This window comes from Mobula birostris, chromosome 21 (genome assembly GCF_030028105.1).
Source record: "Mobula birostris isolate sMobBir1 chromosome 21, sMobBir1.hap1, whole genome shotgun sequence".
Taxonomy (NCBI): Eukaryota; Metazoa; Chordata; class Chondrichthyes; order Myliobatiformes; family Myliobatidae; genus Mobula; species Mobula birostris.
In genome coordinates, this window is record NC_092390.1 from 21,235,138 (window position 1) to 21,260,414 (window position 25,277).

The window sequence follows — 25,277 nt, forward strand, 5'->3', positions numbered from 1 at the left end:
AAGTGTTTGTAGTAAGCCCTTTTGAAGTGTGTGTGTGATGATCCCTCATTCTAATTATATCAACAACCCCCTTTTTAATGACGGAACTCTACAAGTTGTAATAACTTGTACATCTAAATGAAGTGTAATTTTGCTCAGTGGCGTGACTCTTCTTCTGCTTTGACCCATTGATGCATCTGATTTTCTTGTTCTGGCTGTGAGAGATTTCTGTTTTCCACACTCATTTTTCTATCTTGTTTCTAAATGAGACATCAATCGTACCACAGTGTTAGAGATGTGTATTTAGTGTGATTAAACTAAGTAGTTCAGTACTGTCCAAACTCAATTCACACAACTGAATAAATTACAAAATTCTTGAATATGCATTTGGACTGGTTGAGTTGTTTCTTTTTATTAATATTTTTGCAGATATTAATTGTATTGTTCAGATATAGTAATATAGAATTACTTTATATATACTTGTACAATTACAGACAGCTTCACATTAAGAAAATCATGATAAATATTTCTCTATATAAATTGCATTAATGCATACATTATAACCAAAACAAAACTAAGGCAAATCTGTTTAATATCTTATCATTAAGAAAATTTTCTATCTAGAAAACTTAGAAAATTTGTCAGTAGAAATCTCTAAGTTACAGCTTGGGTGCTTTTGTTACACTTCTTTGGTGATGTTACCAAGGTTCTGATATAAACAAAACACAGAAAATTTCTGACATAGAAATATACTCTATTTATAACCATAATGTGCCTAGGATTTGGTAACTTGCCCTTGTCTTACCATCCCTTGGGTTAGAGATGTTGATATTTCAGCTGCTCTTAATGGAAAGGCATGTCCTTTCTTCCTGCAGACAACTTGGTTCAGTAATGTTGTCACTTTTCTCATACCGTTTGTTACACATCAATGTGAAAGTTGGCTGGTTGCTGATTATTCCTGAGGAACAGTGTCCCAACTAGCATCACTTCACAATGGGAATAGGTGGTAATAAATCACTTTGAAAAAGATCTGTATCCAATTAAGAATTAAAGCTCTGAAATTAAGATCATTTAGACGTTTTCTCATTCTTTAATAGGATTTTATGTTATCAGAAATCTACTTCTGATGAGATTTATTTCTAATGGAAACTCAATTCAAGAAAATGAATTTTGATATAACAGCTAATAAAGCTGTCCATAGAAGACTTTACATATGTTAGGCAGCAATATAAAACACTAGACTTTGGCTGTATCTTGTGCAATTAAGAATAAGGTCAACAGATACAATCTCTGTTTTTTTCTGATCTATTGGGTTGAATTGCAAAGTAATTCCATATCCAGTCGACTGGATGGTTGTCTTAAGTACCCTTCTAACAATACCAGCTGTAGTGAGCTCTTTACTGCTGTCCCAGAACCTGGCAGCATCCACTTAATCAGTTGATAACTCATGTTGGATTTGACATTTCTTTGAAGATTGTTCTTGTCTGAAACAGTAGAGAAAAGAAACAGTGGGATCACCTCAGTATATTTTAAAACATCAAACGCTGTTGAAATCATTTGACTGAAATGACAATTAAATTCCATGTGCTAGTTGTAAAATCCGGGTTTAATTCCCGCCACTGCCCAAGCTTGTGCGTTTGTCCCGTGAACATGTGGATTTCCTCCGGGTGCTCCGGTTTCCTCCGACATTCTAAAGACGTACGGTTAGGGTTAGTGAGTTGTGGGCATGCTAGTTGGGTGCCAGAAGTGTGGCAACACTTGTGGGTTGCTCAGCACAATTTCACTGTACATTTTTCAAAGTATGTTCATGCGACAATTAAAGCTCATTTAAGATCTTTTAAAAATCTCTACCCATTTACTCAAATGGAGGATAAAGATGTGAAAGGGATTAGCTAAACACGATTAGCGATGCAGATTGAATAAAACCTCTGAGTGTAATATTAGAAACAGTATATCAATTATACTGAAGACATGAGGTTGCCTTGCCTTGGCAGTCAAAGTGAAGGATAATCCAAAGAGCTTTTACAGGTATATTAAGAGCAAAAGGATTGTAAGGGATAAAATTGGTCCTCTTGAAGATCAGAGTGGTCGGCTATGTGCAGAACCAAAGGAAATGGGGGAGATCTTAAATAGGTTTTTTGCGTCTGTGTTTACTAAGGAAACTACCATGAAGTCTATGGAATTAAGGGAAACAAGTAGTGAGATCATGGAAACTGTACAGATTGAAAAGGAGGAGGTCCTTGCTGTCTTGAGGAAAATTAAAGTGGATAAATCCCCGGGACCTGACAGGGTGTTCCCTCGGACCTTGAAGAAGACTAGTGTTGAAATTGCAGGGGCCCTGGCAGAAATATTTAAAATGTCGCTGTCTACAGGTGAGGTGCTGGAGGATTGGAGAGTGGCTCGTTGTTCAAAAAAGGATCGAAAAGCAATCTGGGAAATTATAGGCCAGTAATTTTAACGTCGGTAGTAGGTAAGTTATTGGAGGGAGTACTAAGAGACAGAATCTACAAGCATTTGGATAGACTGGGACTTATTACGGAGAGTCAACATGGCTTTGTGCGTGGTAGGTCATGTTTGACCAATCTATTGGAGTTTTTCGAGGAGGTTACCAGGAAAGTGGATGAAGGGAAGGCAGCGGATGTTGTCTACATGGACTTCAGTAAGGCCTTTGACAAGGTCCCGCATGGGAGGTTAGTTAGGAAAATTCAGTCGCTAGGTATACATGGAGAGGTGGTAAATTGGATTAGACATTGGCTCAAGGGAAGAAGCCAGAGAGTGGTGGTAGAGAATTGCTTCTCTGAGTGGAGGCCTGTGACTAGTGGTGTGCCACAGGGATCAGTGCTGGGTCCATTGTTATTTGTCATCTATATCAATGATCTGGATGATAATGTGGTAAATTGGATCAGCAAGTTTGCTGATGATACAAAGATTGGAGGTGTAGTAGACAGTGAGGAAGGTTTTCAGAGCCTGCAGAGGGACTTGGACCAGCTGGAAAAATGGGCTAAAAAATGGCAGATGGAGTTTAATACTGACAAGTGTGAGGTATTGCACGTTGGAAGGACAAACCAATATAGAACATACAGGGTTAATGGTAAGGCACTGAGGAGTGCAGTGGAACAGAGGGATCTGGGAATACAGATACAAAATTCCCTAAAAGTGGCGTCACAGGTAGATAGGGTCGTAAAGAGAGCTTTTGGTACATTGGCCTTTATTATTCAAAGTATTGAGTATAAGAGCTGGAATGTTATGATGAGGTTGTATAAGGCATTGGTGAGGCTGAATCTGGAGTATTGTGTTCAGTTTTGGTCACCAAATTACAGGAAGGATACAAATAAGGTTGAAGAGTGCAGAGAAGGTTTACAAGGATGTTGCCGGGACTTGAGAAACTCAGTTACAGAGAAAAGTTGAATAAGTTGGGACTTTATTCCCTGGAGCGTAGAAGAATGAGGGGAGATTTGATAGAGGTATATAAAATTATGACGGGTATAGATAGAGTGAATGCAAGCAGGCTTTTTCCATTGAGGCAAGGGGAGAAAAAAACCAGAGGACATGGGTTTAGGGTGAGGGGGGAAAAGTTTAAAGGGAACATTAAGGGGAGGGCTTCTTCACACAGAGAGTGGTGGGAGTATGGAATGAGCTGCCAGACGAGGTGGTAAATGCGGGTTCTTTTTTAACATTTAAGAATAAATTGGACAGATACATGGATGGGAGGTGTATGGAGGGATATGGTCCGTGTGCAGGTCAGTGGGACTAGGCAGAAAATGGTTCGGCACAGCCAAGAAGGGCCAAAAGGCCTGTTTCTGTGCTGTAGTTTCTATGGTTTCTATGGTTTCTATACCATACTCATCAAATATCTTACTCAGGGCATGCATTAATCTGCCACAATTTTGGCTCAAATTCTTTATCACAGTATGGCAGACAAATAACTACAGGAGCAGACGTATATGTGACTTGTAAAAAAATTATGGAAGAAATATGGGCTTTGCAGGCCAAGCCAGCATTTAATTGCCATCTTGAACTACTGTAGTCCTTCAGGTGGGGGAGAGTTGCAGAATTTTGACCTATCAATGGTGAAAGAATAGTAATATACTGTATCTCCAGGTCAGAATGATGTGTGGCTTGGAAGGCATCTTCCAGGTGATAATTTCCCAAGCTTTTGCTGCTCTTGTCCTTCTAACTCAGTAGTTCCCAAACCCTTTTGGGTTACCACCCCCTTGGCTCCCAGACCACATCCCCTGTGCCCCACTCTCCCTTTCTGGCCATTATATAAAAACTGTAAAGAGTTCTGATTTACGATGCACAGTGAAAGAAAATAGGAGCTGCAAATTCAAAGCAGTGACAAATAATGGCAAAAATTATTGAAATCTATTTAAGCTACAAATAAAATTATTTCTTTATTTAATTACAGTAAAACAATTTTCATCAACAATTTTACACTACGTTAGTAGTCCAGCTACTCACTACTTCATTGCTTTTTCACCTTTCAATGAGATGGATGGGCTTGGTGCAGTGAGATCAGCTTCTCAACGTTGGGCTGAATGTCTCACAGAACGAGTCTCAGATCCCCACATTCTGTAACTTGCTGCCTATTTCATTGCTTTGAAAGAAGTTGGGTGACTGCACTGAAACCACGCTCCGCTAAATATGATGTAGGAAAGGCAATAAAGAACATCTTGACCTTTTTCCACAGTGCAGGATAGCATTCAGAGATTTCTTTCTTCAACCAAGTCTAGGTAAGAATTTTTGAGCCTCGGCTTCAGCTCAAAGTCATTTTGTAATGAGATCAGTTCTTCCTTTATCCTCTCTGCTAATTCCTCATGACAAGTGTTCAGGAATAGATTAATTACCCAATCTGGAATTTAGATTGAGAGAAGATCCTGAAATCTCTCTGACTTGTCTTTATGCAGCTCACCCAGGTGGGCATATGATTTTGATAAGATTCACATCATTTCCTTGCAATGAAAGATTGATCTCATTAAACTTTGTGAATAATTCTGACAAATAAGCAGTCATACCTAATATTCTTGAGTTGATTACTGAATGAAGCATTTGAGTCTTCAAAGAATTTTATCACAGTTTCAAAAAACGCATAAAAGCATCTCAGGCAATTTCCTTTTGAGAGCCACCTGACCTGTGTGCAATAGCAAGCATTCAGAGTGTTCATCATTCTCAATACAAAGCTCTCAAAATAGTCACGAATTGAGAGCATGGGACTTGATTTTATTTATCACTGTAATAACAGTACTTAATGATTTGTGCAGCTGAACATTTAGTTTTCTTTGTGGAAGATGTCTGTGAATTACACAGTGAATGGGGTACAGTTTCTTTCCAGAAAGTGGTAACCCCATAATGGTGTCCTGTTGTTGATGCTGCTCCATCTGTTGCACAAGCAAGAATGTTGGTGAGTGGAATGTCCTTCTCTTTGAAAAATTGCTCAACAACCTGAAATAGTGACTCCCCCTTTGGATCTGTTTCTAATCCCCTTACAAATCATATCTCTTGAACTATGTTTTCATCTTTTATTAAGCGAACATAACTAAGAAGCAAAAATTTGTCGTCTGGTAAAGTAGATTCTGAGAAAATTCTGTGTTCCTAACTATGTTGCATAATGTGTCTTCTACATTCTTAGGCGCATCGTCTATTTATCTTTGAACAGAGTTGTTGCTGAGCAGAATCACTTCTTTGTTTGGTCTGGTGACTTATGCAAAACCGTACTCAGAACTTAAAAGACAACCACTCTATGTCGCTTTCACTGACCTTACGAAGGCCTTCGACCTTGTGAGCAGAGACGGCCTGTTCAAAATCCTCGCCAGGATTGGTTGTCCCGCGAGGCTCCTCAGGATAGTTCAGTCATTCCACACAGACATGAAGGGCGTCGTTCAGTTCAACGGCTCTTCTTCGGAGGCCTTCAACATCCGCAGTGGTGTGAAGCAGGGCTGTGTGCTTGCCCCCACCCTGTTTGGCATCTTCTTCACAGTCATGCTGAAGCACGCCTTTGGAACATCAACTGATGGTGTCTACCTCCACACCAGATCGAACGGGAGGCTGTTCAGTCTGTCCCAGCTGAGGGCAAAAACCAAGGTTCATGAAGTACTCAGCAGGGACATGCTGTTTGCATACAATGCGGCACTGGCAACACACTCTGAAGAGCAACTGCGACACCTCATGGACAGCTTCTCAAGAGCCTGCCAGGACTTCAGCTTGACCATCAGCCTGAAGAAAACCAACGTGTTGGGCCAAGGCGTTGAGCACCCCCCTGCCATTACCATCAACAACTACGAGCTGGAGATAGTTCACGAGTTTACATACCTTGGCTCCACCATCATGGACAGCCTCTCCCTAGACCCCGAGATCAACAGACCGATCGGACGAACAGCCTCAACATTCGCCAGGCTGACAAAGAGAGTCTGGGAGAACAGAAAGCTGACGACGCACACCAAGGTTGCAGTCTACAGGGCCTGCGTCCTCATCACACTGCTTTACGGCAGCGAGACCTGGAGTCTCTACTACAGACAAGAACGACGTCTCAACGCCTTCCACCTTTGCAGCCTGAGACACATCCTGGACATCACGTGGACTGACCGAGTCACCAACAATGAGGTCCTGGCTCGCTCCCAGATACCCAGCCTCTTCACCCTGCTCCAACTGTGCCGTCTCCGCTGGCTGGGCCATGTATACTGCATGTCAGACGGAAGGATCCCGAAAGACCTGCTGTACGGGGAACTGGCCTCTGGCAAGAGAGCACAAGGGCAGCCCCATCTTCATTTCAGATATGTTTGCAAGAGAGACATGAAGTCACTGAAAATGAAAGTCGAGAGGTGGGAGGACATCGCAAGTGATCACTCTCACTGGAGGCTGGAACTATGCAGAGGTCTAAAAAGAGGAGAAGAGAAGCTGAGGCTTGCTGCTGAAGAAAAGCACACTCATCGGAAAAACAGTACCAAGACCTTCCCCCATTGGGAAGGTCAGATCACAACCTGGTGCATCTAAAACCCTGCTACGTGCCTCTGGTGAAGAGTAAACCTACAACCTCGAGGACAGTGAGGAAATGGTCAGAGGAGGCTTATGAGGCGCTCCAGGGTTGTTTTGAGGTGACAGACTGGCAGGCACTCTGTGAGCCACATGGAGAGGATATTGATGGGCTCACAGAGTGCATCACTGATTACATCAACTTCTGTGTGGACTGCAATGTTCTGACAAGAACTGTCCTTTGTTATTCAAATAACAAGCCATGGGTAACAAAGGACATTAAGAACATCCTGAATGCTAAAAAGGGGGCATTTAGAGATGGAAATAGGGAGGAGCTGAGAGCAATACAGAGGGACCTGAAAGCCAGGATCAGGGAGGCTAAAGACAGGTACAGGAGGAAGCTTGAGTGGAAACTCCAGCAGAACAACATGAGAGGGGTCTGGAGTGGGATGAGGACCATCACTGGGTTCCGGCAAACTAGCAACAGAGAAGCTGAAGGCAGTGTGGACAGGGCCAACGAACTTAACCTGTTCTTTAACAGATTTGACATTGTGGCCCCTGCCCATCCCCCACGAGTCATCTGTTGTCGGCCCCCAACCAACACATATTCCACTCTCCCCTCCTACCCCTCCCCACAGTCCCCCACCCTGCTCTCATGACTATACCCCTTCCCCACACGTAACCACCACGGTGGGCTTCACAGCTGAAACGTCTCAACCCAAGCAAGGCTGCAGGATTGGATGGTGCCAGTACCAGGGTGCTCAAAGCCTGTGCCCCTCAGCTATGTGAAGTACTTCGCCATGTCTTCAACCTGAGCCTGAGGCTCCAGAGGGTTCCTGTGCTGTGGAAGACGTCCTGCCTCGTCCCTGTGCCGAAGACGCCGCGCCCCAGTGGCCTCAATGACTACAGACTGGTGGCATTAACCTCCCACATCATGAAGACCCTGGAGTGACTTGTTCTGGAGATGCTCCGGCCTATGGTCAGGCCACACTTAGATCCCCTCCAGTTTGCCTACCAGCCCTGACTAGGAGTTGAGGATGCCATCGTCTACCTGCTGAACCGTGTCTACGCCCACCTGGACAAGCCAACGAGCACTGTGAGGGTCATGTTTTTTGACTTCTCCAGTGCGTTCAACACCATCCGCCCTGCTCTGCTGGGGGAGAAGCTGACAGCGATGCAGGTGGATGCTTTCCTGGTGTCATGGATTTTTGATTACCTGATTGGCAGACTACAGTACGTGTGCTTGCAACTCTGTGTGTCCGACAGAGTGATCAGCAGCACTGGGGCTCCACAGGGGACTGTCTTGTCTCCCTTTCTCTTCACCATTTACACCTCGGACTTCAACTGCAGCTTAATGTGAAAAAGACTAAGGAGCTGGTGGTAGACCTGAGGAGAGCTAAGGTATTGGTGACCCCTGTTTCCATCCAGGGGGTCAGTGTGGACATGGTGGAGGATTACAAATACCTACGGATACGAGTTGACAATAAACTGGACTGGTCAAAGAACACTGAGGCTGTCTACGAGAAGGGTCAGAGCCGTCTCTATTTCCTGAGGAGACTGAGGTCCTTTAACATATGCCGGACAATGCTGAGGATGTTCTACGAGTCTGTGGTGGCCAGTGCGATCATGTTTGCTGTTGTGTACTGGGGCAGCAGGCTGAGGGTAGCAGACACCAACAGAATCAACAAACTCATTCGTTAGGCCAGTGATGTTGTGGAGATGGAACTGGACTCTCTGACGGTGGTGTCTGAAAAGAGGATGCTGTCCAAGTTGCATGCCATCTTGGACAATGTCTCCCATCCACTACATAATGTACTGGTTGGGCACAGGAGTACATTCAGCCAGAGACTCATTCCACCGCAATGCAACACAGAGCGTCATAGGAAGTCATTCCTGCCTGTGGCCATCAAACTTTACAACTCCTCCCTTGGAGGGTCAGACACCCTGAGCCAACAGGCTGGTCCTGGACTTATTTCCTGACATAATTTACATATTACTATTCAATTATTTATGGTTTTATTACTATTTAATTATTTATGGTGCAACTGTAACGAAAACCAATTTCCCCCAGGATCAATAAAGTATGACTATGACTATAAGATAACACTGAAGGACAGCACCTTCAAGTGCAGTCGATGCAGCTGAGACTGTCACTCCCGTGTGGGCCTCTACAACCACAATAGACGCTGCTCTAACACAGACTGAAGCAAGACCTTCCAGGCGCAGAACCATGGTCTCGGAGACTAACGGATGCCACCACACAGAACTGACTTGACTGCTGACAGCACCAGTTCTTCTCCAGTTCTATGTGGCTTTCCAGATTTAGTGAGGTGGAGGGTTTCCTCCTCCTTCGTGGATTTATGGGGTGAAGTCAAATAAGGTTGCAGGCAGGTGGTTCGGCAGTTGGTCCTCAACTCAGCAGTGAACCAGGTGGCCAGGCTAAGTGCGTGGAGAGCCAGGACTAACTCAAGATGAGAGGAATGTTGGGTGAGATGATCAGGAGGAATTGGATGAACTTGTAGTGCTCTCCGATGCTCACGTGCACAGGCCGTGTGCGCACTCTGACCATCCCAGACCCCAAGCGACGACTGTCGATGGCAGTCAGGTGAAACAGAAGGGTGGGGGACAGACTTGGTAGGGAGTCCAACCTGCACATACAGTCCAGAAAGTTGCCTGCTGTGCTGGGGTCCACCAGAGCAAGACTTTCCAACCCTTTTTTATGCCACAGACCAATGCCATTAAGCAAGGGGTCCGAGGACCCCAGACTGGAAACCTCTGCCGTGGAGAGTTCTGTGTGTGTAGAGCCATCAGGGTGTAGAGGAGGACGGCTAGAATGAGTAGGGCTATGCTGGCGGAACAAGGGGTCGGGAGGAGCTTACTAGATAGAAGGCCCCTGGTCTCTCCCTGGTGGTGCTGTTTCCCAAGCGCAGTGGACATGTGATGTGTGGGTGATTGGCTGCTCCGTAGTAAGTACACAAGTACAAGTGGTTTCTCCATCGACACCCATGCTGTTGGGGTGAGCTCTCCCTAACTGCATGGGCTCTGGAAGCATTGCTGATTAGACTCCTGCAGCCTGAACTGGTTCTGGGAATGTAACTGGGGTTCTGGACGATGATCCGGAGGGCTGTTTCATAACACAACTTTTAATACGGGCAGCTAGAGTGATGAGGCTTTCAAGGTCAGCGGGCATCCCTCAGGTAGACAGCTTGACTTTTAAGCGCTCTGAGAGGCCGCAGTGGTAATGGGCCAGCAGCACTCCTGCATTCCATCTGCACTCCACCGTGAGGGTCCTGAATTTAACGGCGTAATCCATCTCAGAGCGGGAGCCTTGATGCAGGTAAAATATCCAATCTGCTGCCTCCCTCCCACTTCTCAGATGGTCAAAAACCTGGCACATTGTTGTGGTGAAATCGTCATACTTATTGCAAATGGTGGTTTTATTGTCCCAGTTAGCGATGGCCCAGGTCAAGAGAGAGGTGATGAAGGCAGTCTTGCCTCGGTACTTAGAATACAGAGATGGCTGGAGCTCAAAGTGTAAGAGTCAATGGAACGGGAAGTTGCAGCATCGGGATGGGGCTCCATCGAGAAGTTCAGGCACTGGTATCTGGGGCCCTGAGGGAGGAGGTTGAATAGCGCAGGGATGCTGTATCGAGATGGAGAGTTGGTTGAGAGTGGTGAGCAGATGGTCAACGGTTTCCTACTGCTTCTGGATTGGGTACTCCTGTCAATGGATGACTTCTTTTAGGTGAGCTTACTCTGCTGGGTCAATTAATGGTTCACTCATCCTGTCAGGAAATGTAGGGGAGACTTGATCCAAATGCAGAGCAGTGGAGACAAATCAGCAGCGAACAATAACTTTATTAATAACAAGCTACGAGGGGCCATAAACAAGAGAGCACAGATACTAAAAGCAACAAGACAACAAGGTAACGAAGGCTATGAGTGTGGTTGAGGCTGGCTGGTTTGATGAGTGAACAAGGACTGTGGACAAGAGCTGGGTTTAAATAGGCTGTAGGTGATGAGTTAGACAAGAGTGGCAGGTAACTCCTATTAGCTGGATGGAGATTAGGAGCAGCATATGCAGGCCTTACACACATCCATTCCAACTTCATTTGCCCACATTAGGACCATTTCCCAACATGCCTTGGCTATTTAAGATTTTGTCTAAATGCCTCTTAAATGTAGAAGTTGTGTCTGATTCTATCAGTTCCTCTGGCAATGAGCTCCAGATTTCAACCACTTTATGCGAATAAAAGATATCCTTTATTTTCCACTTAAAACGTCCATTCGCCTTAAACCTACAGTATGTCCTCTTGAGGAGGGGAAGTATGGAATGAAGAGGACATTCAATTTCTACAAAGGGTTATAAGCAGGTTAAGTGAATGTGAGGAGTTTGGCCACATGCAATGGATGCAAAATGGAGAGTATACTAACTGGTTGCCAAACAGCCTAGAATGGAAACACCACTGCTCAGGAATGGAAAACTCTACAGAAAGTGGTGGATACGGCCCAGCCCATCATAGGCAAAGCCCTTCCCACCATTGAGCATATTTGCATGGAGTGCTGTTACAAGAAAGCAGCATCTATCATTAAGGACCATCAAGGCCATGCTCCTTTCTCACTCCTACTGTCAGACAGGGGGTACAGGAACCTTAGGTCCCACACCAACAGGTTCAGGAACAGTTATTACCCTTCAACCGTTAAGCACCAGGCTCCTGAACTGGTATGGATAACTACAAATCAAGTTTAATTGCCATGGATACAGCCAAATGAGACAGTGTTCCCCTGGAGCCAAGGTGCAAAAACATGTACATGCATTCAAAACAACGAGAAAGGAAAAAAGAGAACTTAGTCCTGTAAGAAAACAAGATTTTAGATCAAGTTCCTGAGTACTACTCAGGACTACCCTGTACTTCACTCAGTACTACCCTGAACTGATCCTACAAACTGCAGTTTATCCTTCAAGGGCTCTACAACTCATATTTTTAGTATTATTTATTTTTTATTTGTATTATTTGTCTTCATTTGCACCTTGGTTGTTTGTCAATCTTTACTTACAGTTTTTATTGTATTTCTTTATTTTCCTGTAAATGCAAGAAAATAAATCTCAAGATAGTATATGATAACAAATACGCACTTTGACAATACATTTACTTTAACTGTGACTATAATTTAGGAAAATGTCAACCTGTCCATTTAAGAAAAATTCTGAATCATGGGACATTGCTCTGAGATGCAGTGGGGTGTGGTTGTCTGAGAGCAAGGTTTACAAAAGGCTGGGATAATAATGCATTATTTATTACGAGAGTAAATGAAGCAGTAAGCATAATGTTAAGTGGGGCATTGGTGAGAAGACATCTGGATGTTAATGGAAACATTACTTAGCTGACACCTAGAGTGCTCACATTCTTATATGAGACAGGTTAGGTTTAAATTGCCGAAGAGTGGGATGCAACTTGCTTGAAAACATAAAATCCTGAAGGGTTTTGATGGAATGGATCTAGAAAAGACAAGCTAGACTGAGTGCTCATGGTTCAAAAGTCAGGAAGAGATAAATATTCTTCTTCCAGTATGTCACGGGCCTTTGGAACTCATCCTGAAATAGGCATGGAAGCTCTTTGAATATCTCAAGGGAGATGCAGATACATTATTTAAAAAGGAGCTTTTTAACAAATTTCATTTTCAATTTAAAAATTTAAGAATGTTAACACAGGTAGAATGGAATGCAGAGTTGGGAAAACAATCTAATCAGCCACAATCATACTGAACAGCACAGCAGGATCAAGATCCCAAGTGGCGCACTCCTTTTGCCAATTCATTTGTTTCTATTTCATGTTGTGTGTATCAATATTCATAGCAGTAAAGGAGACATAAGAGACTGCAGATACTGGAATCTGAAGCAACAATCTGCTGGAGGAACTCAGCAGGTCGAGCAGCATCTGTAGGAGGAAAGGAATTGTCAATATTTCAGACCCAAAACATCGACAATTTGTTTCCTTCCACACCTGCTGCTCTGTCTGCTGAATTCCTCCAGCAGACTGCTGCTCCATAACAGAAATTTTTGTCTCAAAATGACATGATTTCACCAGAATGGCTTCTTGGCAAAAATAGCATCACATGACATTTTCAATAGTGCAATGTAATTTTTTTCCCTAGACTTTCAATTTGAAAACCTCAGCATCTCCCATGAGGCTTTGAATTAAATTTTATCCCACAAATAATCGTATATTATTGACGGTTATGAGAAACAAGAGGAACAGGGACATAGATTTTAATGATATGTTTCAAGCAGGGAATGCAGAATTAGGAACAGGAAATCTGTAAATACAGCTTTCCTAAATGGATGTCTAAGAACAATTTCCTGCAGGTTTCCTGATCAGCATTGCTGATTAAAGCAGGCTGGTGAACACAAGCACAGGGATTGAAGGTGGTGGGTGGATGATCAGATAACATATTCATGAGAATGGTAGCTGTGAGATATCTGATTGCAGGAACAGGAAGCAAAAAACTGCTTGAGGCATCTGCTTGTGATGGTTGACAGAGGAAGATGAAGGTCTGGATAGTCCAACTGAATCAGAATAGTGGAGAGCTTTCTCCTGTTTCTACTGTACCGCATTCTAACTGGTATGGGGGCTACTGGACAGGATTGAAGTAGGCTGCAGAGAGTTGTAAACTTAGTTCCATCATGGGCACAAGCATCCATGGTATCCAGGACACCTTCAAGGAGCGCACCACTAGTAAGTAACTCAGTAAGGCATCATTAAGAACCTCCATCACCCAGGTCTTGCCTTGTTCTCATTGCTATCATCAGGAAGGAGGTACAGAAGTGTGAAGTCACACACCCAACGATTCAGGAACAGCTTCTTCCCCTGTGCCATCTGATTTCTGAATGGACATTGAACCCATGAACACTATCTCACTACTTTTTTATTTCTATTCTTGCACATACTTCTTATTTATTTTATTTAACTATTATACCCTCACTGAACCAGTGTGGATAACTTCACTCACATCAACACTGAACAGATCCACAGCCTATGGACTCACTGTCAAGGACTCTACAATTCATGTTCTCAATATTATTTACTTATTTTTTCTGTAATTGCTCAGTTTGTCTTATGCAAATTGATTATCTGTCCATCTTTGTGTGTAGTTCTTCATTAATTCTATTGTGCTTCTTTGTATCTACTTTGAATGCCTGCAAGAAAATAAATCTCAGGGAGTATATGGTGACATTTATGTACTTTGATAATAAAATTACTTTGAACTTTGCCTCACGGCTCTTGAACTCAATCCCCTGACTAATGAAGGCCAACACACCACAAGCCTTATTAACAACCCAATCCCCAACCCCTCTCTCTCACAACAACTAAGATATCACCCATCCACAAATTGGCCATAGAAAGGAAACACCCAAAAACTGAAGGAGGCGAGTGAACAATGATTCCTAGGGTGACATCTTCCAGGTAGCTAATCTCTTCAATATTTCACTTTCTCTACACCTTCTGCTCACTCTTTGCGTCTTGATTTTATTACAGAAACCGTTGGAGCCTGTGACATGCAGTTTGGAATTTGATTGAATGATCCAGCGCTCTGCTGTGTCCAGGGAGCTGCCTCATGGAGAAGACCAGAGACGGGGACCCAAAGAAGACTAAGAACACAAAATGATTGGTGGAAAAGACCAGAGATGGGGTATGGGGTCATGAATAACTCCATTTCAAAGCTTTGAGGAAGTTTGAAGGATCAAGGTGGATACGGAGGGGGTCAGCATTTGCTCTCAATGGAGGCCACAGAGGCATCGACAGTTGGTAGTCAGGTTGGCGGTGTTTGGACCGGATGTGGCATTCAGACCCAGCATACCATTCACTTGTCACAAAGGACTGAGTTTGTGCGGCCACTCTCCTCGAATGCTAACAGGAAGATGTTTTCGATATTCTGAGATTTATGTCATTGTTGGACTGTACTTTATATTGGCTTCTTTCAGTTTTTGGGTGTTTTCTTTCTTGTGGCCGATTTGTGGGTGGGTGATATGTTAGTTTTTGTGAGTTGGGGTGTTTGGGGGTTTGGGGTCCGATTTTCTTCTTGGTGTTTTTTTATTTGGGAGATCTGTTAGTTTTTGTGTGTGAGAGAGGGGGTCGGGGGTTTTGATACTATTGTCGCTGTTCTTTTCTGTAGGGGAGGGTTTGGGAATTTGGTGTTATGTCACTGTTTTTTTTTCTCTTTGTGAGGGAGGAGGGTTTTGGGATTTGTGAGTTTTGTTTCATTTCCTTTTTTGTGCCGGGTATGGGGGGAGTTGATGTCATTTCTTTCAACAACCCCCATGGTTTTTCTGTATTTCGTGGCTATCTGGAGAAGACAAGTATCAGAGTTGTATTGTACATGCATACTTTGACAATAAATGAACCTCTGAACCTTTATTAACTTGCACGGCAACTTTGAGGGATCTATGTACATGGACCCTAAGATCCTTCTATCCCTTCACACTGCTGAGAATCCTGCCTTAAACCCTGTATTCTGTCTTCAAATTCATCTTCCAAATTGAATCATGTCACTCTTTTCTGCGTTGAACTCCAGCTGTCATTTCTCAGTCCAGCTCTGTATCCTGTTAATGCTCTATTGCGACCTATAACAATCTCCACACTATCCACAACTCCACCAATCTTCATGTTATCTGGAAACTTGCTAAACCAGTCCTCCACTTCCTCATATACGTCATTTATTAAAATCACAGAGAACAGTGGTCCCAGAACAGATCACTGTGTAACACCACGGGTCACACTGACCTCCAAGCAGAATACTCCCCATCTACTACCACCCTCTGCCTTCATAGGCAAGCCAATTCCATTACCACTCATCCAATTTTCCCTGGATCCCGTGCCTCCTGAATTTCGAATAAGCCTTCCATGGGTAACCTTATCAAACGTCCTATTAAAATCCATATACACCACATCCACTACTCTACCTTCATCAGTATGCTTTGTCATATCCTCAAATAAGTCAAACAGGCTCATGAGGAACCTGTCTCTCATAAAGCAGTGCCGACTATTTCCAATCAGACTGGTGGCTTTCCATCATATCCAATGATGACAGAAACCTGTGTGGGAGAGTTTTTAAAGAGGAAAGGCTGTTCCACTGGGGCAGTTCCACTCTCTCAAGCTCGGAAGTCCAGGTCCAGTGGTACAAACACAGATCACAAACCGGGGTCTTCCTTGGTTGCAGCGGATGACCATGACGTCTTCTGTGCCTTGTCAAGCCCTTCGCACTCCACGGTGTGTTGCAGTACCTCCTTCCTAGCCGTTGGATATCTCTGCAGATCTTATTTGCTCAGTGTGCCGGAGGTGATTTCACTGTCTCACCAGGTTACGAGGCTGCTGGCTACCCTCACCTGGTTTAGCCTGCCTGTCAAAGCGGTGTGCTGGGACGCGGCTGCTGTCACATGCAGACAGCTACTTGGAGCCACAGGTGAGAGCTGAGTGTCCGGTTGGGACCAAAAGTGAGTGGGCTGCCCCAGAATGGACATAACAAGCCATTTCACCGGAGGTGCTACCCCTCCCTGGACACCCCATACACCCAGACTATGAATATTTATGAGTATTTGGAGAACCAGACCATGTTTCTCCAAATAGTTATAAATTCTGTCTCTAAGAATCCTCTCCAACAGTTTGCCCACCACTGAAGTAAGACTCACTGGTCTATAATTCTGAGGGTTATCCCTTCTCCCTTTCTTGAATATCATTTGCCACCTTCCAATCATCTGGTACTTCTCCTGTGGCCAGTGAGGATGTAAAAATCATCAACAAGGGCACAGCAATCTCTTCCCTCACTTCCCATAGTAACCTGGGGTATATACTGTTCAGCCCTGGGGACTTATCTATCCGAATGTTTTTCCAAAGTTCATCATCTTTTTTAATGTTGACATGTTCCTGTATATCAGTCTGTTTTACACCATCCTCACAAATGCTGAGGTTTGTCTTACTAGTCAAAATTGAAGCAAAATATTAAACAAGGTCCTGCCCTACCTCCCCCTGACTCCAGGCATATTTTCCTATCCCTGATCAGTTCTTTCTCTCACTCTGGCCATCTGCCTGTTCTTCATGTATGCGTGGGAAGCCTATCCAGAATCCCCAGCAAGTGCTCCCTAAATAACATCCATATTTTTGTTGTGCAGTTCCCTGAGTACATCAGTTCCCAACTTATGCTCCCAGGTTCCTGCCGAACAGCGTTATAACTCGCTCTCCCCCAATTAAATATTATCCCATATTGTTTGCCCCTATCCCTCTCCAAGGCCAGGAATTTGTGATCATTGTATCCAAAATTCTCTGTCACTGAGGGATCTGACACCTGACCCGGCGGTTCATTGCTGAGCACCAGATCCGGTATGGCCGAGTCAGTCTGCCTATGCGTTGAGTCAGGAATCCCTCCAGGATACAATTAACAATCCCGTCCCCTCTAAAGCTTTGCATTAAGGAGATGCCAATCAATATTAGTGAAATTGAAATCCCAAATGACACCAACCCTGTTATTTTTGCACCTTTCCAAAATCCCCCTCCTGATCTGTTCCTCAGTATTTGAAGAAATTACCAAATCGATCAAATCGAATCAAGTTTAATTATCATTCAACCATACATGGGCACAGCCGAATGAGACAGTGTTCCTCTGGGGCCACGGTGCAAAACATATGCAGCATGTCAAAATTAGCGAGTAAAGAAAACATAGTCACGCAAGAATTCCTCCTAGCCAACCGGTATTCCTGCTGGGCGACAGGTGATAGTTAAAAAAAAGGTACGTAACTCACGATTCTTCCCTCTTGACCTCCATTCAGCTCTCAGGTTATAAAGAAATGGCAGCAGCATCTCAGATTACATTCCTTCCCCACAAAGCCCTTGTTTTATTTGTCCCGGGCTTCAGTGTATCCTTCAGCATAGGATTAGCAACTCAGAGGTTTGTAAGGCAGATCAAAGTGCAACGAGATACCGGTAAGGAAACGCTGCCAACGGGCACATTCCAGGCAATAGGGGTAGATACTGACGCCACAGTGGGGCTCAGTGCAGCTCTTACAAGGGCTTTGTGGGGATGGTCCACTGTCTAAGGTCCTGAGGGGCTGAATCTGATGTAACAAGTCATGGAGGTACTGCTTAAAGAAGAAACATAGAACATAGAACAGTACGGCACAGTACGGGCCCTTTGGCCAACGATGTTATGTCCTTTTACCCTACATTAAGATCAATCTAACCCTTCCCTCCTACATAGCTTTCCCTCCCCCCCCCTCTGCATTCCGCAGGGATCACTCCCTACGCAACGCCCTTGTCCATTCGTCCCCCCCATCCCTCCCCACTGATCTCCCTCCTGGCACTTATCCGTGTAAGCGGAACAAGTGCTACACATGCCCTTACACTTCCTCTCTTACCACCATTCAGGGCCCCAGACAGTCCTTCCAGGTGAGGCAACACTTCACCTGTGAGTCGGCTAGGTGATATACTGCGTCTGGTGCTCTCGATGTGGCCTTTTATATATTGGCGAGACCTGACACAGACTGGGAGACCGCTTTGCTGAACACCTACGCTCTGTCTGCCAGAGAAAGCAGGATCTCCCAGTGGCCACACATTTTAATTCCACATCCCATTCCCATTCTGACATGTCTATCCACGGCCTCCTCTACTGTAAAGATGAAGCCACACTCAGGTTGGAGGAACAACACCTTATATTCCGTCTGGGTAGCCTCCAACCTGATGGTATGAACATTGACTTCTCTAGCTTCCGCTAATGCCCCACCTCCCCCTCGTACCCCATCTGTTACTTATTTTTATGCACACATTCTTTCTCTCACTCTCCTTTTTCTCCCTCTGTCCCTCTGAATATACCCCTTGCCCATCCTCTGGGTCCCCCGCCCTTGTCTTTCTTCCCGGACCTCCTGTCCCATGATCCTCTCGTATCCCTTTTGCCTATCACCTGCCCAGCTCTTGGCTCCATCCCTCCCCCTCCTGTCTTCTCCTATCATTTTGGATCTCCCCCTCCCCCTCCAACTTTCAAGTCCCTTACTCACTCTTCCTTCAGTTAGTCCTGACGAAGGGTCTCGGCCTGAAACGTCCACTGCACCTCTTCCTAGAGATGCTGCCTGGCCTGCTGCGTTCACCAGCAACTTTTATGTGTGTTCCTCCTACATAGCCGTCCATTTTTCCATCATCCATGTATCAAACATTAATGGGTCTGACACATAGTAAGTAGAATGTATTGGTTTGACGGTAGACTGATTGTACTGATTTATTGACACATTGAATGTAAAGAGAGTAAGTACTGACGGTATTGCATTTCCTGTGTATATATTACTGAAAAGAATTTAATTTTGGAATAAAAAAAAGTTATCCATTCTTGAACTGTCCATGCCAACTGCTTGTTATTTGCTTGATTTGAATTTGGTGCAGTTAAAGCAAACTGGTTACACTTCTTCTGTGTAAATGGGATGAATTAGAATAGAATTAAAGAATACACAGAGTTACTCAGTCCATCGTGTCAATAAATGAGTTAATAAATCTAAACCCACCTTCCAATGTGTTGGGCACGTGGCCAAGTGGTTAAAGTGTTCATCTAGTTACCTCAAGGTCGCTAGTTCGAGCCTCAGCTGTGGCAGCATGTTTGTGCCCTTGAGCAAGCCACTTAATCACACATTGCTCTAGTCTGTGCGAGGAGCGGCACCCCACACAGACTTCCAATCTGCGCCTTGTAAGGCATGAAAATGCCCGACGCAGGCCTCTCATGGTCTGAGTAGACGTTCCCTCCCTCCCCACCTTCCAATACAAGATCAAAGTTCTCCAGATACAAATCCAAGAACTTATTAAAAGAGATGGGAGCTTCTCCCTTAAAATTCCTAACAGGCTGTGAGTTTCCTCTGCTACTACCACGCTCAGCATGGATTAAAAAAAATCACCCAACCCTTCATATATGCAAAAGGTTCTGCAGATGCTGGAAATCTAGGGAAACAAAGACAAAATGCTGGAGGAATTCAGCAGGTCAGGCAGTGCTTATGGAAATGAATAAATTGTTCATGTTTCAGGCTGATACACTTCATCAGGGGAACAAAGCTAGAATAAGAAGGTGGGTGAAGGGTAAGGAGTACGGGTTGCAAGGTTAGAGGTGACACACACAAAATGCTGGAGGAACTCAGCAGGCCAGGCAGCATCTACAGAAAAGAGTACAGTCGACATTTCGGGCTGGGACCCTTCAGCAGGACACAAGCGTTTCTGCCTGAAATGTGGAAGGTGGAAGGGCATCAGAGGAAGGTGGTGGACAGGTGAGGAGAAGAGAAGGGCTGAGAGGATAACCAGAATGGGGAACGGAAAAAAAAGGAAAGAGGTAGGGAGAGAAATTACTGGAAGGTAGAGAAATCCATGTTCCTCTTAATCAATAACCCTCAATCCATGAGGACATTTTTGGCTTCTTGAGCAGCTAGGTGATTGGCTGGTCTGGTATTGGGCTTCCTACCTTTCCACTGAATCCACAGCTGATGAGGAGTTTTAGTTCATTTTTTTTAAAATCACTTTCTATCCCTTTAGAACGCACTGCTAGATTATTTTGTACGGAATGCATCAAGAGCATCTTTTGAAGGGCACTTGTATGTGGACAGAGCTGGAGTATTGTGTGCAGCTTCGATTACCACACTGCAGAAAAGACTGATTGCACTGGAGGGAGTGCAGAGGAACTGCTTGGAACATTATCTGTTTTGATCGGGATGCTGCTTGGAACATTACCTGTTCCATCATCCAAGAAAGCAATTTAGGGATAATCCTGGAAACAAAAGATGGGCTATTTTTGCCTCATTATTAGGGAAGTTACTGGAGGATAGGATTTATGAGCATTCAAAACACCATATTCTAATTAGGGACAATCAGCAGGGCAAGTCGTGCCTTACTAACTTGACTGAGTTTGATGATGTAGGTAATTGATGAAGGGAGAGCCGTGAATGTTGCCTACATGGATTTTAGTAAGGCGTTTGACAAGGTCCCACATGGTAAACTCATCTAGAAAATTAAGGTGCACGGAATCCATGGGGACTTAGCCATTTGTATTCTGAATTGGCTTGCCCATAGATGACAGAGGATACTCGTCGATGGGATTTATTCCTGGTGGAGGTCAAAGACATATAGTGTGATCTCCACTGTTTATGATATACAGTGGATTCTGGTTAATTGGACCATCGGTTAATTGAGACAGCTGCTTATTTGGGACAACTCCTGAAGAACAAAAAACTAATTGAGAAAATTGCCGGGGTTTCCTTTGTTTATTCGGGACACTATGTCACTTAATTAGGTCAGGAGACAGTTGCTGAACAGGTTCTAACTAGTGTCAGTCGCATGCACTTCTGGGCTGTTAGATGCTATACTGTGCTTAGAGCGAACAGTTTTTAATTAGCATCAATTGCGTGTGTTTGTGTTCAAAATGCAGTGATTTTTGTTACTGATAGTTGGCATAAATAGGCAATAAGACAATTCTGACACGAGGAAATCTGCAGATGCTGGAAATTCAAACAACACACACAAAATGCTGGTGAAACGCAGCAGGCCAGACAGCATCCATAGGAAGGAGCACAGTTGACATTTCAGGCCGAGACCCTTTGTCAGGACAATTCAGACAATTCTGAACTGTTTTGCTTACTGTGGTTTAAAGCATTCATTCGGCGATGTCAGAAATGGCCAGGAGTAAAAAGGAAACCATTTCACTACTTCAACAAGTTAGGTACTACGAAAAATTTGAAGGTATTGACAATCATCTTGAAGATTACAATGCAAAAGAAGATTTGAAGGGTGCATTTGTTGATAGTACTCCACCATGATACAACACTTGGCAGCACGGGAGGTCGTTCCTACCTGTGGCCATCGAACATGCAGCTCCTCCCGTGGAGGGTCGGACACCCTGGGCCAATAGACTGGTCCTGGACTTATTTTCCATCTGGCATAGTTTGTATTTTGTTGTTTGATTGTTGGTGGTTTTTGTATTGCTATATTTACGCTCTATTCTTGGTTGGTGCGGCTGTAACGAAACCAAATTTCCCTCGGGATTAATAAAGTATATCTATCTATCTATTGTATGAAGGCAGCCCATTATCTATACTAGATGTCTGCACTGATTTTCATTGTGTACACGGGATGAATTTCTCTGTTGATAACGAGTAGGAACTAATACAATTTTATAGTACTGTAGTGTTCTAATTTGTTCTGTATTTCATTTAAATGCATAATTTGTTACTCAGTTTGTCATTTTAATACCTTTTTAACTATTTCCTTGAAACTTCGGCTAACTAGGGCACCCGCTTAATTGGGCCTATATGTACTGGTCCTGATGTGTTCCAGTTAACTGGAATCCTATAATCAAATGTAAAGGACTTGTACACTATTAATGGCAAGACCCTTAACAGTGTTGAGGTACAGAGTGATCTTGGGGTTCAAGTCCTTAGCTCCCTGAAACCAGCTGCACAGGTTGATAGCGGATAAGGAAGGCATATGGCATGCTCGCCTTTATTCGTCAAGGTACTGAGTTCAAGAGTTAAGAAGTTACGTTACAGCTTTATAACACTTGAGTTAAGCCACATCTGGACTATTGCATTCAACTCTGGTCACCCCATTAGGGGCCAGCACGGTGATGCAGAAAGGAAAGTCCCCTTGGATCACCAGGGTATGTTCCACATCAAGCTCCTCTAACCATCCAACCATCCATCCATCCATCCATCCATCCTCCCCCAACCAAGATAAGTAAAGTCAGAGAAGTCATCAAAAAGGAAAGGTCAGCGTCATCACCAGATCCAAATGGAATTCCTTGGAAGCTCTATAACAACTGCCCTCGTGTGTTAAAGATCCTGTGGAACCTAATGAGATGTGCCTGGAGAAACCAATGCATCCCATCAGAGTGGCAAAAACTAGCAGAAATCCAGTTCTATAAACCAGTTCAGGAGCATTGCACTGCTGAGTGTCGAGGGGAAAACCTTCTTCTCTGTCGTGGCTAGGAGGATGACCAGTGTTCAGAAACGGCTGGGGCTGGCTTGGTGTTTCCTGGACACTGGCTTCTTCGGGAAGAACAAGTTGTAGCTGCCACTGAGATCCATCAGTCTGGGGTACCAGCAGGAGAAAACCTGACTGGTCGTTGAGTTGAGGGAGTCCACTGACCCGCTGGTGATGAGTGCTAATACCCCAGTCTAGACTGGCCATAAACGGAAAGCTCAAGCTGAAGTCAACCAGACCATTAGCAGGCTGCAGCATCAAGAGGTTGGTGGCAGGCTCCAGGCTGGACTGCAGGACTTGGTTGGGGGAAGGCAGTATGTTTCTGGTCCAAGACCTCGAAGAAAGAGAGGAAACCGTGGTAGTGGAGCAGGTGACAAGGACAGAGCAGGAGCGTTACAGCGTGAAAGCAGTGGCACATGGCCGCCAGGGAAGATGGACAACATGGGAGAGCTCCATCAACAGGTCACTCAGCTGGTCGGATCTGTAGAAGGCCCCACAAGCCAGACTCAGCTTCCTCATCAGGGCAACCTATGATACCTCGCCCTGTCCCCAAAATCTTCACTAGTGGCTCCACAGTGAGGATAGTTGCCCTCTGTGTGATACCACCAAAGCCAACCTCCAACACATCCTGGCAGGATGCACCATGCAAAGGGCACTACAGATGGTGGCATGACCAGGCCCTAAATAAGAAGCTGGCGGAGGTCCTAGAGACCTGCAGGCGGGATGCAAGAAGCAGCCTTTCCCCAGCAGGACGACAACTCATCCCATTTGTTAAGGTTGGTAGGAGCGCTGAATGCATCCACCCAATAACTCTTTCAGGGCTCCTGTCCACAGGCAAGGAGTGGAACACGAGGGCAGATCTCGGTAGACAGCTACAGTTCCCCACGGAAATCACCACCACATCTTTCAGCCTAGACATAGTCCTGTGGTTCACAGCGGCCAAGGCAGTCCTCCTCATTGAGTTAACCATCCCATGGGAGGAAGCAGTGGAGGCTGTGCATGAGCGGAGGAGGCTGAAGTACTCAGACCTGGCAGCTGACTGTAAGGATGGTGGCTGGAGGACCATCACCTACCCTGTGGAGGTAGGATGCTGGAGCTTCGTCAGCGCATCTACGACAAGGTTGCTCCGTGAAATGGCACTGACTGGAGCGAGGCTCAGGAGCGCCACCAGAGATTTGGCTTAAGAGGCAGAAAAGGGTAGCTTTTGGCTGTGGCTGAGGAGGAAAGACAGAAATTGGGGGACTGACTAATCCCATTGAAACTGTGGGGTGGGGGGTGGCAGGGAGACATTCCTGCCATTGCTCCTCCACCAGGAGATATACAGATATACCAAGGCTAAGGGAGCGAAACATCAGTGAGCAGTGGTCCGTGGCTGATGACCCTGTAACTGACCTAAGGGCACCGTTGGAGGTGCAGCAAGCAGGAAATAATTTCCTACAAATCTCATTGAGGGTACTGAGTTCAAGAGTTAAGAAGTCGGGTTACAGCTTTATAAAACTGAGCTAGGCTGCATTTGGACTATTGCATTCAATTCTGGTCGCCCCTTTATAGGAAAGATGTTGAGGCTTTGGAGAAGGTGCAGAAGATGTTTACCAAGATGCTGACTTGATAAGAAATTAGTCAAACTTGGGTTGTTCTTGGAGAAGCAAAAGCTGAGGGGAGATCTGATGATAAGATTATGAGAGACACAGATCCTGTTGGCAGCTGATACCTTTTTCCTAGGTTGGAAGTGTCAAAAACTTGAGGGCATGCAATTAAGGTGTGATGGGGGTAAGTCCTCAGGAGATGCGCAGGGCAAGTCTTTTATACAGAGAGTGGTAGTTGCCTGGAACATGCAGCTCAAGGTGTAGCAAAGGCAAAATGCAATAGAGGTTTTTAGGCAAACAGGAATTCTGCAGATGCTGGAAATTCAAGCAACACACATCAAAGTTGCTGGTGAACGCAGCAGGCCAGGCAGCATCTGTAGGAAGAGGTGCAGTCGACGTTTCAGGCCGAGACCCTTCGTCAGGACTAACTGAAGGAAGAGTGAGTAAGGGATTTGAAAGTGGGAGGGGGAGGGGGAGATTCAAAATGATAGGAGAAGACAGGAGGGGGAGGGATAGAGCCAAGAGCTGGACAGGTGATTGGCAAAAGGGGATACGAGAGGATCATGGGACAGGAGGTCCGGGAAGAAAGACAAGGGGGGGTACCCAGAGGATGGGCAAGAGGTATATTCAGAGGGACAGAGGGAGAAAAAGGAGAGTGAGAGAAAGAATGTGTGTATAAAAATAAGTAACAGATGGGGTACGAGGGGGAGGTGGGGCCTTAGCAGAAGTTAGAGAAGTTGATGTTCATACCATC

The 25,277-nt window shown here is 44.8% G+C and overlaps 1 protein-coding gene across 3 annotated transcripts in view; it reads right to left on the reverse strand.

The window, feature by feature from the left end:
* Positions 1-379: 379 nt before the first annotated feature.
* LOC140185668 (uncharacterized) overlaps positions 380-25,277 on the reverse strand; it is a 100,235-nt gene continuing 75,337 nt past the window's right edge. For all 3 annotated transcript variants that reach the window (XM_072239145.1, XM_072239143.1, XM_072239142.1), the window contains one exon: positions 380-1,463. In XM_072239145.1, the coding sequence (XP_072095246.1) occupies positions 1,409-1,463 (55 nt within the window). In that variant the 3' untranslated portion in view covers positions 380-1,408. The remainder of the gene's footprint in view (positions 1,464-25,277) is intronic.